General features: G+C 48.4%; 1 protein-coding gene across 1 annotated transcript in view; it reads left to right on the top strand.

Moving 5' to 3' along the window:
* The window catches only part of NFXL1 (nuclear transcription factor, X-box binding like 1), a 680877-nt gene that overhangs the window by 97663 nt on the left and 570441 nt on the right, over positions 1 to 12773 (top strand). The window contains exon 8 of the mRNA XM_086962681.1: positions 10580 to 10680. Coding sequence (XP_086818807.1) covers positions 10580 to 10680 — 101 coding nt within the window. The remainder of the gene's footprint in view (positions 1 to 10579; positions 10681 to 12773) is intronic.

The raw sequence follows: 12773 nt of genomic DNA on the forward strand, positions 1-12773 counted from the left end.
GTCTGCCTCCTCCGCCTTCTGCCTTTCGCTCGTTTCGTGGCCATGGAAGAGGCGCCCGCAGCGTTGGCAAAGCCACAGGCCACAGCAGCAACAACCTCAGTGTGACTGCGGACGTGGGAACCGTCGTGGCGGTTCAGGGGGCCAGTGGGCGGGTCAGTCCACTTCCACCCCTGCAGCATCTACTTCAAAGCCCTCCGAGTCCGACCTTTCAGGCCCATCTGACGCCAGTGTGTGGAGGAATATGCCATCATCTCCACCACTGGCGCACCATCACCTCGGACAAGTGGGTGTTGCAAATTTGTCCGAAGGGGCTACTCCCTCCCCTAAGAGGCAATCTCTCCAGCCATGCCACCTCAATACTACTGTATGTCGGCGGATCACTTGGAGATTCTCCAACAGGAAGTTGCGGCCCTCTTGGCCAAGGGGGCCATCGAGCGCGTTTCGACTCCAGAAGTAGGTTGTGGTTGTTATTCCCACTACATTCTGGTTCCAAAGAAGGACAAAGGGGGTCTATCTTAGATCTTCAGAACGTCAATTGCTTCCTCCGGAAGGAGAAGTTCAAGATGCTCACGCTGGCTCAGGTCTTGTCTGCCATAGACCCGCAAGACTGGATGTTGGCGTTTGACTTGCAGGAGGCCTATTTTCATGTCCCTGTCCTGCCTGCCCACAGACGCTGCCTGCGATTCACGGTAGGCCACGAGCATTTTCATTTCACTGTGCTCCCCTTTGGCCTTACCAGCGCCCCTCGGGTGTTCACGAATGTGATGGCGGTAGTCGCAGTCCATCTGCGCAGATCAAGGGTTTCAGTCTTCCCCTATCTCAACGACTGGTTGTTGAAGGCGGGCTCGCCCCAGTCAGTTGTTTCCCATCCCCAGACGACGGCCGACCTCCTGCATTTGCTGGGGTTCTCCATCAATGTGCCGAAGTCTCATCTGATTCCCTCGCAGAAACTCCTTTTCATTGGAGCGGTTCTGGACTCTGCGCGGTTTTGGGTTTATCCTCCGGAACAGCGGGTCCGGGACATTCAGGCTATGATTCTGATCTTTCAGCCTCTGTCCCAGGTTTCGGTCAGGATGACCCTTCGGCTGCTGGGCTTGATGGCATCCTGCTTGTGGATCATGCCAGATGGGTTATGCGGGCTCTGCAGTGGGACCTGAAGTTCCTGTGGGCACAACATCAGGGCAACCTGTCCGATCATGTCCAGATCTCGGAGGGCAGTGCAAGGCAACTGCAGTTGTGGCTCATGAATCGCGATTGGGTCAATGGCAGATCCCTCTCTCTTCCCCAACCAGAGCATACAGTTGTGACAAACGTGTCCCTTCTGGGATGGGGCGGCAACATTGGAGAAGCGGAGATCAGAGTCCTCTGGTCTCCGTCGGAGGCCCAGCTCCACATCAACCTGTTGGAGCTTCGGGCGATCCGACTGGCACTGAAGGCATTCCTTCCATCTGTCCGGGGAAGTGTAGTGCAGGTGTTCACGGACAACACCACCACCATGTGGTACTGCAACAAACAGGGCGGGTGGGTTCGTGGACCCTATGCCAAGAGGCTCTGCGTCTCTGGGCTTGGCTGGAACATCAGGGCATGTCCCTGGTAGTTCAACACCTGACAGGTTCTCTGAACGCCAGGGCGGACGAACTCAACCGTCAGTGCATGTTGGATCCCGAGTACCCTTTTCCGCCTATACCACTTATGCCCAGAGTGCTGAAGAAGATCAGGTGCGACCGGGCCCAAGTCATCCTTGTGGCTCCTGACTGGGCTAGAAGGGTATGGTATCTCGAGCTACTCAGTATGAGCATCGATCCCCCGATCAGTCTGCCTCTTCGGGAGGACCTTCTGTTGCAGCAGCAGGGGACTGTCCTCCACCTGAACCTGTCCAGTCTCCACCTCCTTGTGTGGAGATTGAGCGGCAGCAGTTGACGTCTTTCGACCTGCCTCCTGAAGTCTGCAATGTTATCCTGGCTGCCAGGTGTCCCTCCACAAAAACGGTATACGCCTGTAGGGGGAATAGGTTTGTGGCATGGTGCACAGCAAAGGCTGTGGATCCCCTTTATGACCCTCTATCAGAGGTCCTTCCTTTTCTTCTTTCTTTGGCCCAGCAGGGCTCTGCTCTGGGCACTACCAAGGGCTATCTCTCGGCCGTTTCCGCCTTCCTGAGGCTCCCAGATCAGCATTCCCTTTTCAAGTCCCCTGTGGTAAATATATTCTTGAAAGGCATCACGCACATGTTTCCTCCTGTTCCGTTCATGATGCCTCAGTGGGTCTTGAATCTAGTTCTTACCTTTCTGATGTGCTTTCCCTTTGAGCTACTTCATAATTGCCCTCTTCGTCTTCTAACTCTAGATACTGCTTTCCTGGTTGCCATCACCTCTGCCAGAAGAGTGAGTGAGCTCCATGCTCTTTCTTCTAAACCTCCTTTTCTATTTGTCCATCTGGACAAAGTTGTTCTGAGAGCTCGTCCTTCCTTTTTGCCAAAGGTTGTCACTGCCTTTCACATCGGGCAGACCATCACTTTGCCCTCCTTCTTTCTGCCTCCGCATCCTTCTATAGAGGAGAGAGGGTCCATCTCCTGGATCCAAAACGTGCGCTCTCTTTCTACCGGAGCCGCACACAACAGTTCCGGGTGGATGACCAACTCTTTGTTGGCTACGTGGGCGCTAAGAAAGGTCGGGCCGTGCACAAACTGACCATTTCTCGATGGGTTGGTCTGTGCATAAAGGCTTGTTATTCGTTGGCTAACAAAGAGCCTCAGGTGGGACTGCGTGCCCATTCTACCAGGGCGGCGGCGGCCACTACTGCTCTTGGACACGGTGTTCCCTTGCAGGACATTTGCCAGGCAGCTACCGTTTGCCTCTCTGCACACGTTTACCAAGCACTACTGCCTGGATAACCAAGTCCGGAGAGACTGCTTTTTTGGCCGTTCTGTTCTCCAGGACTTTCTGGTGTGATCTTGGTTCGCAGACTCACCAACGGGGTTGGTATTGCTGGGGTCTCTATTCTAAGGTAAGGAATTTATCACTACGTGTTTCTTTCAGATGCACAAGTTACTTAGCTTTGGTAACCATATATCTGTAAGAAACATTAGCAGTGATAGATTCCTTACTGCCCCACCCATCCTCCCCGTTCTGCAAACTGATTTCTAGGGTTAAGGTCATCCCTTTCAGGGCCCTAGTATCATGGCACCAGTGGTCAGTAACTTGCATGGATCTTTGTTCCCGGCGCAGAAAGTCGTGTACAGAATTGACGTCCGCGTGCGTGTGCGCGTCTAAGTAGCTCTGACGACTTCATCACGCCGCCAACGATGAACGCGGAGCCGCACGACGACGCCTACCGACGCGCAGGGATACTGCTGACGAAAAACATTCCGGATCCAGTCTGACGCCTGGGGGTAATTCTAAGGTAAGGAATCTATCACTGCTAATGTTTCTTACAAATATATCGTTACCAAAGGTAAGTAACTTGTGCGTTAATGGGTTCATTATTAAGGACAGATACAGAGCAATAAACCATCACAGTGATGTGTACATTACAGTTCAAGAAAATGATTGACAGCAAATTACTGAATGTAAATCCATGTTTCTGGGCTTTATGGAACTGTAAATGCTCACGCATGTTGCAATGCTGAAGGGTGGAGTATTCCATAACTGAAGCTTGAAGTCTGATTGAGGGAATAGTGAGGCAGGTTATATGGAAGGTTGGTATTTTGAGGAAAGGTGTGGCAGAGGAATTTACATTTCTGTAAGGGAAGCATTTTATGAGTTTATTTCTCAGTAAGATAGGTCCCTTATCATCAAATTCTCTATGTGCAAAATAATTTAAAACTCTGTTCTTTTGTGGACTGAAAACAAATACCATTGGTTCAGAGCTGGCGATAAATGATCAGTTTTCCTTTATTTTGGTCAAGGTCTGGCAACAGAATTCTGCACACATTGATATCTGGATACAGTATAACTTTTGCTACATATACATATTTGAAAGAAAGCACAGGTAGAGGTTTACCTGAATTGCCTACTATGGAATTGCAGCAGTTAAACATGTCAGAATTTTCAGCATTAGTGTTTGTGGTGCCCACCAATTTTCCCACACTTCTCATCATTGAGATGGTGATAGAATACTGCTCCATTGAGGCTCGATCCTAAATGGGGTTTGCCCTTTTATCAAGCAACATCTCTTGGTTTACAGAGTACGTTTTATGAAATGATGAGACATGTATCACCTTTTGGTGAACTACAGAATTATCTAGAAGTAAGAAAGTGATGCTCTTTCTCTTTTTTCAAGACACGTGATTCTTTGTGTGTCATTTGCATTCATGAAGTTATAAACTTTAAATGCAGAAAGAAGTTTGCCAAGCAGTCTTGAGTGAAAACTAAAAAGAGTGGGGGGAAACGGATCAGCCCTAACTGCATTCCCAAAAAGGGAAATATATTCGACATGTACTTTACTGCATCATAAAACCCAAAGCAACCAATCCATGGCAGTATATTCAATATTGCATTTACTGGTTGTTTTAATGAAAGTGCCTGTGGTATTATATTAGATTTTTCTGGAGACTTATGCCTCAGTCCTGGTGAGTTTGTCACTGGAAAATGGGGAATCGCATCCGGGAATCTTTGCAGAGACACCGATTTCTAATGTTTGTTCCCCAATTCATTGGTCACAATTTGGTATACTGCAGTATGTCCACATCCCAAAATTCGGCTGCTGAATTACTGCATCAGTATTTTCACTCCGTATAGAATCACAGATTAAATTGGCAACCATGGAAAGTGTAACTTATACTGAAAAAAATGGTTGATTAAGAAAAAAAATCAGTGTGGGATAAATAAACTTTTATAAATTATTCACTCTAATGTTCCGATAAGCATTTTATTCAGCCAAGTTAAAGCAAGTGTTAATTTGAAAGCACATTAGCAATGTTGAATCTTCTGATAGATAACCTCTTATAAGATAAGATGTACATAAATGCAATATCCTACTGTTACATTATTAACTTATAAAAAAATAATAAAAGGGATTCACAAAGTGACACAATGCCATAGTGGTAAAAAGGTCTTATTTTTTAGAATGCTTGCTGGATTTGCATGTGGCCACAGGATTAGTATATTTATGGCCAGTTAAAGGCCCACATATGAAGCAAAGACCAATTGTTTTTTATCTTGGAAAAGCAGCAAGTTAATGAGGTGCAACAATTGTTCTTTCCCAGTGTCTTGCCAGACAGACACAACTTTAGCATTAATATCTTCAGAGATGTTGTCAAGTAACTCATCGGAGCCAGCAATCATGACTTTAGAAACTGTGGCGCTAAGAAGTTCCTCAGTTACTCAAAATAGTTTGCTTTGTTGGTTAATGGAAATATTTCTCTGTCAAAAGATTATTCCATGTCCACAGACAAATGCAAAAGGAAAGCTTATGCTTATTCGCAAGCAGCTGAACTGACTTTGAGTCTGGTGAATATCTTCTTAAGTCTTATCATCTCTGTTTAAAGGTAGTGACATGGTTGTAATTATCAAGTACTTCATACTGATAGTGTTGGCCCCAAAACCTGAATGGTGATTAGCTAAATAATTGAAAGAAAATACATATTAAACTATTCAAATGAGGAAGCTATACCTGAACGAACCAAAGAAGTAGAGGAGCTGGCAGACTGGGTACTCAAGTAGTCATGGACGAAGGATCTTCTACCTGCAATGCCATGAAAGCTGTGTAAAATAGAAAGAATCTGCATTTCTCTGCCCAAATTAAAGCAATAGAAATTCGTGTATAAATACAACTGTAATACCATACTATATCCTCAGGTTCTTTCCAATTTAAATGATACCTCGCATATATCGGTGTATAGAGGGCACTAGTCAGAATTCCAGCCATGCCAAGTGGGATTGATAACAGTCAAGTTAGAACTTGCCCTCAGCTATGGTTGACCTGCACTTTACTTTTCTGGAAAGTAGGTTACCGACAGACCTACGACGCCGCCGCCCTCAACGCCGGCCGGAACCCCGCCTGCTGCCGGGCCGCACCGAAACGCTTCCACGGACCCTTCACCTGCACTACCTGCAAGTTCACCTGCCTCCGAACATGGACCGCGCCCGCTAAGCCAAAGCCCAGCAGCGACCTCAAGTGCATCCTGCTCAACACCCGCTCCGTCCACAGACACGCCGTCGAACTCTGGAACCTCCTTGACACAACATCACCAGACGTCGCCTTCCTCACTGAAACCTGGATGAACGCCTCCTCAGCACCCGACATCGCCATCGCCATCCCAGATGGATACAAGATCATCAGGAAGGACCGCGTCAACCAGACCGGAGGAGGCATCGTCATCGTCCACAAGAACACCATCCGCATCACGACCGACGCCAACGACACCTACACCACCGCCGAACACCTCCATTTCCAGATCCTCACCGACCCAAAGACGACCCTCAGAGGAACCCTCATCTACAGACCCCCGGGACCACGCACACAATTCAGCGAAGACATCACGGACTTCATCAGCCCTCACGCCCTCCGCTCCGTCGACTACATCCTCCTAGGGGACCTCAACTTCCACCTGGAGAACAATAAGGACCGCAACATAGTCACCCTGCTGGACAACCTCGACAACCTTGGACTCAAGCAACTGGCCACCACCCCCACTCACTACGCCGACCACACGCTTGATCCCGTCTTCTCATCCAGCAAGCACATCTCCTTCAGCCACTCCACCGGACTTCACTGGACCGACCACAGCTGCGTCCACTTCAGCTTCAGGAAATCCACCACCCACCACCACCCGCAACAGGTTCCTCACAGGAGCTGGAGCAAGATCACCGCCGACCAGCTCACCGCCTCCCTCAGCCAGAACCCACCTGCCAGCACACCGGACCCCAACGAAGCAGCCCGCAACTTCACGCAATGGCTGACCGCCTGCGCCGACGACCTCGCGCCACTGAAGAACCCCCCCAGCAAACCCAGAAGCAAGAAGGCCCCCTGGTTCACCGAAGAACTCAAGGACTCCAAGAAGACCTGCCGCACCCTCGAGAAAGCCTGGCTCCTCGACCGGACCACGGACAACATGACCGCCCTCAAACACGCGACCGCAAGCACCACCAGCTCATCCGCACCACCAAGAAGAAATCACTGAAGGACCGACTGGACAACAACGCCCACGACAGCAAGGAACTCTTCAGCATCGTCAAGGAGTTCTCCAACCCCAGCACCGGCAACAACGACATCACCCCTTCACAAGATCTCTGCGACTCCCTTGCCTCGTTCTTCCACCGCAAGATCGCCGACATCCACAACAGCTTCGACACACCATCCTCGCACCCTACCGTCGAACCAACACACCCCACTGCCACCCTCCGCACCTGGACTGCAGTGACCACCGAAGACACAGCCCGCACGATGAACACCATCCACTCCGTATCTCCAACCGACCCCTGCCCCCACCACATCTTCAACAAGGCCGACTCCACCATCGCACCCCAACTCCGAGACATCATCAACACCTCCTTCGCCACCGCCACCTTCCCGGAGAGCTGGAAGCATGCCGAGCTCAGCGCCCTACTGAAGAAACCAACAGCGGACCCCACCGACCTCAAGAACTTCCGCCCCATCTCGCTCCTCCCTTTTCCTGCCAAAGTCATCGAGAAGATCGCCAACAGACAGCTTGCCGCCTTCCTCAAGACGAATGGATCCCTCGACCCCTCGCATTCCGGCTTCAGAGCCTACCACAGCACCGAGACCGCCTCATAGCTGCCACCGACAACATCCGAGCCCTTCTCGACAACGGGGAAACAGCGGCACTCATCCTCCTGGACCTCTCCGCCGCGTTCGACACTGTCTGCCACCGCACCCTAGTCCAACGCCTCAGCAACACCGGCATCCAAGAGAGGGCACTGAAGTGGATCGCCTCGTTCCTAGCTGGAAGAACACAGAGAGTCCGCCTCCCCCCGTTTCGTTCCGAGGCCACCGAAGTCATCTGCGGCGTCCCGCAAGGATCCTCACTCAGCCCCACCCTCTTCAACGTCTACATGGGACCCCTCGCAGCCATCGCTCGCCAACACAACCTCAACATCATCTCCTACGTCGACGACACCCAGCTGATCCTCTCCCTCACCAGAGACCCCGACACCGTCAGAACCTGCCTCAGCGAAGGGATGAAAGACGTCGCCGAGTGGATGAAGAACAGCCGCCTGAAACTGAACTCAGACAAGACGGAAGTCCTCATCCTGGGACCCTCACCATCCGCCTGGGACGACTCCTGGTGGCCCCCTGCCCTGGGCACCGCCCCCAAGCCGACAGACCACGCACGCAACCTGGGCTTCATCCTGGACTCCTCCCTCTCCATGACCAGACAAGTCAACGCCGTCTCCTCTTCATGCTTCCACACCCTCGGCATGCTCCGCAAGATCTTCCAATGGATACCGATCGAAACCAGGAAGACGGTCACCCAGGCCCTCGTCACCAGCCGGCTGGACTACGGAAACACCCTCTACGCCTGAATCACAGCCAAGCTACAGAAAAGACTACAACGCATCCAGAACGCCTCCGCCCGACTCATCCTGGACATCCCTCGACGCAGCCACATCTCCGGCCACCTGAGGAACCTGCACTGGCTCCCCGTCAACAAGAGGATCACGTTCAGGCTCCTCACCCACAAGTCTCTCCACAACCTGGGCCCCAAGTACCTCAACGACCGCCTGACCTTCCACGCGCCCACCCGCCAGCTACGTTCAGCTAGCCTCGCCGCCGTTCCACGCATCCGAAGAGCCACTGCCGGAGGCAGATCCTTCTCCTACCTGGCAGCCAAGACATGGAACTCCCTCCCCATCCACCTTCGGCTGACCCAGGACCACCTCGCCTTCAGGAGACAACTCAAGACCTGGCTGTTCGAGCAGTAGCGACCCCCTCCCCCAAGCGCCTTGAGACCCTTCCGGGTGAGTAGCGCGCTATACAAGTGCTATGATTGATTGATTGAATTCCATATTTTCTTGAAAACTCAGCTAGTGGTAATAGCTCTTCCTTTCAGATCATGATTGCCGAATGACCATCCAGGCACTGATCTTCCATCTCAATGGTAGCAGTGCACTAGTCACCGACGTCTTGACCTAACAATTACTCTACTGAAGAGTGTTTTGATCAACACTGCCCGATTCATGAAAGGTCTAAAGAGGTACAACATACATCACTCCTGTGCTGCTGTACTGGCGCTGTCTTGAGTCTTCAAGACCACCTGTTAAACAGCTGCTCCTTCACCTAAAAGAAAGCGTAATATTTTACCTAGCAGAAAAAGTAGCCACTAATAGCAACTAGGGATAGGGAATTTAAATACACAAGTTTTTTCTGCCTTGATAGTGGAATCAAGGTTTTTCTGCTGCTCCCCAGGCAGAAAAGAACACGAGCAGCTCAGTTGTTTTTAGGAGCACTGTGAGGGACTGAGCAATGTATTAAGCTTAATGATACTTGCATTAAAGTAACTTTCCCTTCTTCGATGGATTGTCAGGGTGCAATTATCCCAATTTAATGATTATCAAAGTAATTGCAGTGTCTGGCCTCTGACAGTGGTGGATGGTAGAAGAATTCTTCATCCCTTGCATTCCTCGCTGCATGGAAAAAGGAACTTGTGCTGCATGGCACTCTGCCTGTGTCTCAGCAACACAAATGTGGGGCTCAGCTGCGATACCAGCAGAATTGCCTGACGTTTTACCACAGATTTAAAATAAATAAATAACCTAATTTTGCCCACCTCTAGCCTCAACAGAGCCAGCCTTAGAATAAATATGTGCAAAAAATAAAAAGACAAGAAGTCAAACCTCAGTCGAAGCATGAACGATCTGGAACAATTTCCCTCTACTAAGCAAATCTCTCCTCTTGGTTTAGTGTTTTCAGCTTGTCTGGTAGGAACCTCACTCCTGTTCTATTTCATCAAGGAGGTGAAAACAAACAACCTCAAGGAGCACCATCTGTTACTGATAATGTACCTCGGTGCTTCCCTCACCTTAGGACCTCCTGCACCTCTCATGGACAATCGCTTGAATCATCCCCTAGCTCCAATATTCTCCAGAGCAGTATGTTGCTCACTAGCTCCATTTGCGCTATAAAAATACTAATACCAGTTTGTTTCAAAGGCATTATGGAAGTCAGTATTATTTTTCTTATCCCATTTACTTTATACATTTTTCTCATCTACACTGAAGGTCTGAACACCAACAATATGTTTCGATTGATCCTTCGTGTTGAAACAGAATATTTAGATTGATAGTTGTATGCTTATGTTTTTCTGTTTGAAGTCGTATAGATGTAAGACAGACATATCATTGTAATCCTTCATGTAATTCTATTCTCTAGTGCTCTTGGCCTGATGCTCTAGTGTCAAGTTCTGAAATAAAAAATATATTTTTTAAATTTTTACATGAGACTGGGTTATGTAGAGGTTTGATCCTCAAATCTAGGTTGAAGTTCCTTTGTTTTCTATTTCGGGTGTAAGCCAACTTGAAAATTATTCTTTAATAATCTTGTGCTGTTGTGTTTATTTCCTTTTCCTTTTATTATGAATGACATCAACATGGGATCAAAACTGAACATTTCCACTTTTTAGGAGACTGTCAGCCCTGCCCGAGAGTGAGCAAGCAGAGGTGCCTGTGTGGTAGACAAATTGCAGAAAGATTGTGCGCTAGCCCACGGTGGCAATGCAACCAGGTAAGCATCAGATAAACAAGGTCACAGCTTTTTTTCAAATTTGAGTATTTATATTCAATGTGTGTGCTTTTTAATTACGTTGTTGAACAGTTTGCATTACTCTTTGGCATTTGCACATAAGTGCTTTAGAGAGTTCTATCTTTATTCTTGTACTTTTGTTTTTTTTTCCTTATGTTTCAAAACTTGTAAAACGTGCAGCCTTTTAGTGGTTTTAGAGGATAAGTCAACTCTAAGAGGCATATCAAAATAAACAACAACCAAACAAAGAGTCTGTCACAAACATCTGAATCTTCAGTGGTGTTAAGAAAGGCAAACCACAAAATTCTCTAGAGTGTATGGAACATTTGGTCATGAGGGAATGTGAAAATTACTTGTTGGCTGCGAGTTAGAGGAATCTTGCTTTGGCTGTTTGTTCTCTGGTGGAGTTGCAATAACTAAACAAAACTTCGAAACCTGAGCACCTTCATAAAAATGTTCTTTTATTTGTCACTCAGTAGGAATAGACACATTTTATCCATTGTTTTTATACCCATTTCCCTCATCAAATATAAATGATTTTTTTATTTGCTGCTAGTAGAGGGGCATAAAAGAAGCAAACATTGGAGTATTTCTGCAACCCTTAGTTGGTGCAGATGCCAATTTTCATTTTTTGCTGATGCTAGTGTGAGTGAATTGTTTCTAGTTAGCACAAGCATCTGACAGCCTTACATAAGAGATCAGTTTGATCTAGTATGCCATTTGATACCATTCTTTAATTTTTACGTCTTTTCCGTTGCCTTTTACTGTGTGTGTATGTGCACGTGTGTGCGTGTCATAATATAGAATATTTTTGTTTTTATAAACTGTGATCCTTAAATAATAGAGTTCATTTTATATTTTATGATGGCTGTGCTGTTTTTCTTGCCTTAATCATTCAGTGTTTTAAACATCTCCGTGTGAAACAGAACAAAGTCTTGTATAATAAGTTTTATACCACGTATTTGAAGAAATGTTTTTGGGCAGTCAGGCATCTTTACAATTTTTACACTGAAAGAAAGATTTGTGGTACGGTTTAATAATTTACTAAAAAACTAAATCTATTGGATTCTATGTCAGGACCGGAGGCTTCGGATTATGCTTTTCTTCCTTCGCTTTATTACAAATACACAAAATACAGCAGCCTTAGAAAAGCTCCAATCCATGTTTTAAACTGCAGGAAAACTTGGAAACGATTTCTTAAAAGTCTGCAAATCCAACGAACTACAGCTCCCATGAGCCTTTCAACATTAGTCCTTTCACTATGTCCAGTCCCGGTATGATAGCCAGTCCCTTCTCGATCTTCCTCCTCTTTCTTCGCTGCTCACGCAGCAGTCAGTTAAGTGGCATTTTCTCTCTTGTTTATTAAATGTATTTGCCCGTCTGGGGATCGGACCGGGGTGTTTATTTGGGCTCTGTTACTGTTTCTGTACTTTTTCCCTGCAGAGCCCCAGCCGCGGGAGCGTCCTCGCTCCTTTTGCGGCGTTTGTCCTGACAGCGGTGCGGTGTTGATAGCGCCCGCCAGGGGGCGCCCGTACGTCTCGCCTGCTCCTTGGTGCGCTCCCTTCACTCTGAGGAGACGCGCGGAGGAGCCGGCCTGCCACGGAGCTTTGCCCTCTCCACCTCTTGACGCCCGGTGCTCCGGGTCTGTATCTGGCCCGGGAATTTGTGTGTTGACGCCCTGCGGGGTCTGTATTGGCGGCGGAGACCGCGTAAATCGCCGACTGGCACATGCACATTTGGGAAACGTTTTCTGTGTGGTTCAACGCGCAATAAGGGGTGGTTCGACCCGGTCCCAGTGTGGAGGGTCAGCGCGTTTGGGGGCTCTAACGTGTGGCCTACCTTGCCAGTGTGCCCCTGGCCCAAAAAGTCATTGCAGTTCAAAGTTGTCTGCCCATAGCTGGTTCCCTGACGCCCTCTGTGTGGGAGGGTCTGGTGCTTAGTGCAGCTTTGCCACAGTTGATAGTTATTTAGCTTAACAGCCATGGAGCAGGGGGATTATTTTGAGGAACCCCGCTCCTACTTACAGGATGAGGAGTTTTACCAAGCAGTCGACCGCTCTATCTATCGCTGTGTGA

The sequence above is a fragment of the Lissotriton vulgaris genome, chromosome 3_1 (genome assembly GCF_964263255.1).
Source record: "Lissotriton vulgaris chromosome 3_1, aLisVul1.2, whole genome shotgun sequence".
NCBI classification, from domain to species: Eukaryota; Metazoa; Chordata; class Amphibia; order Caudata; family Salamandridae; genus Lissotriton; species Lissotriton vulgaris.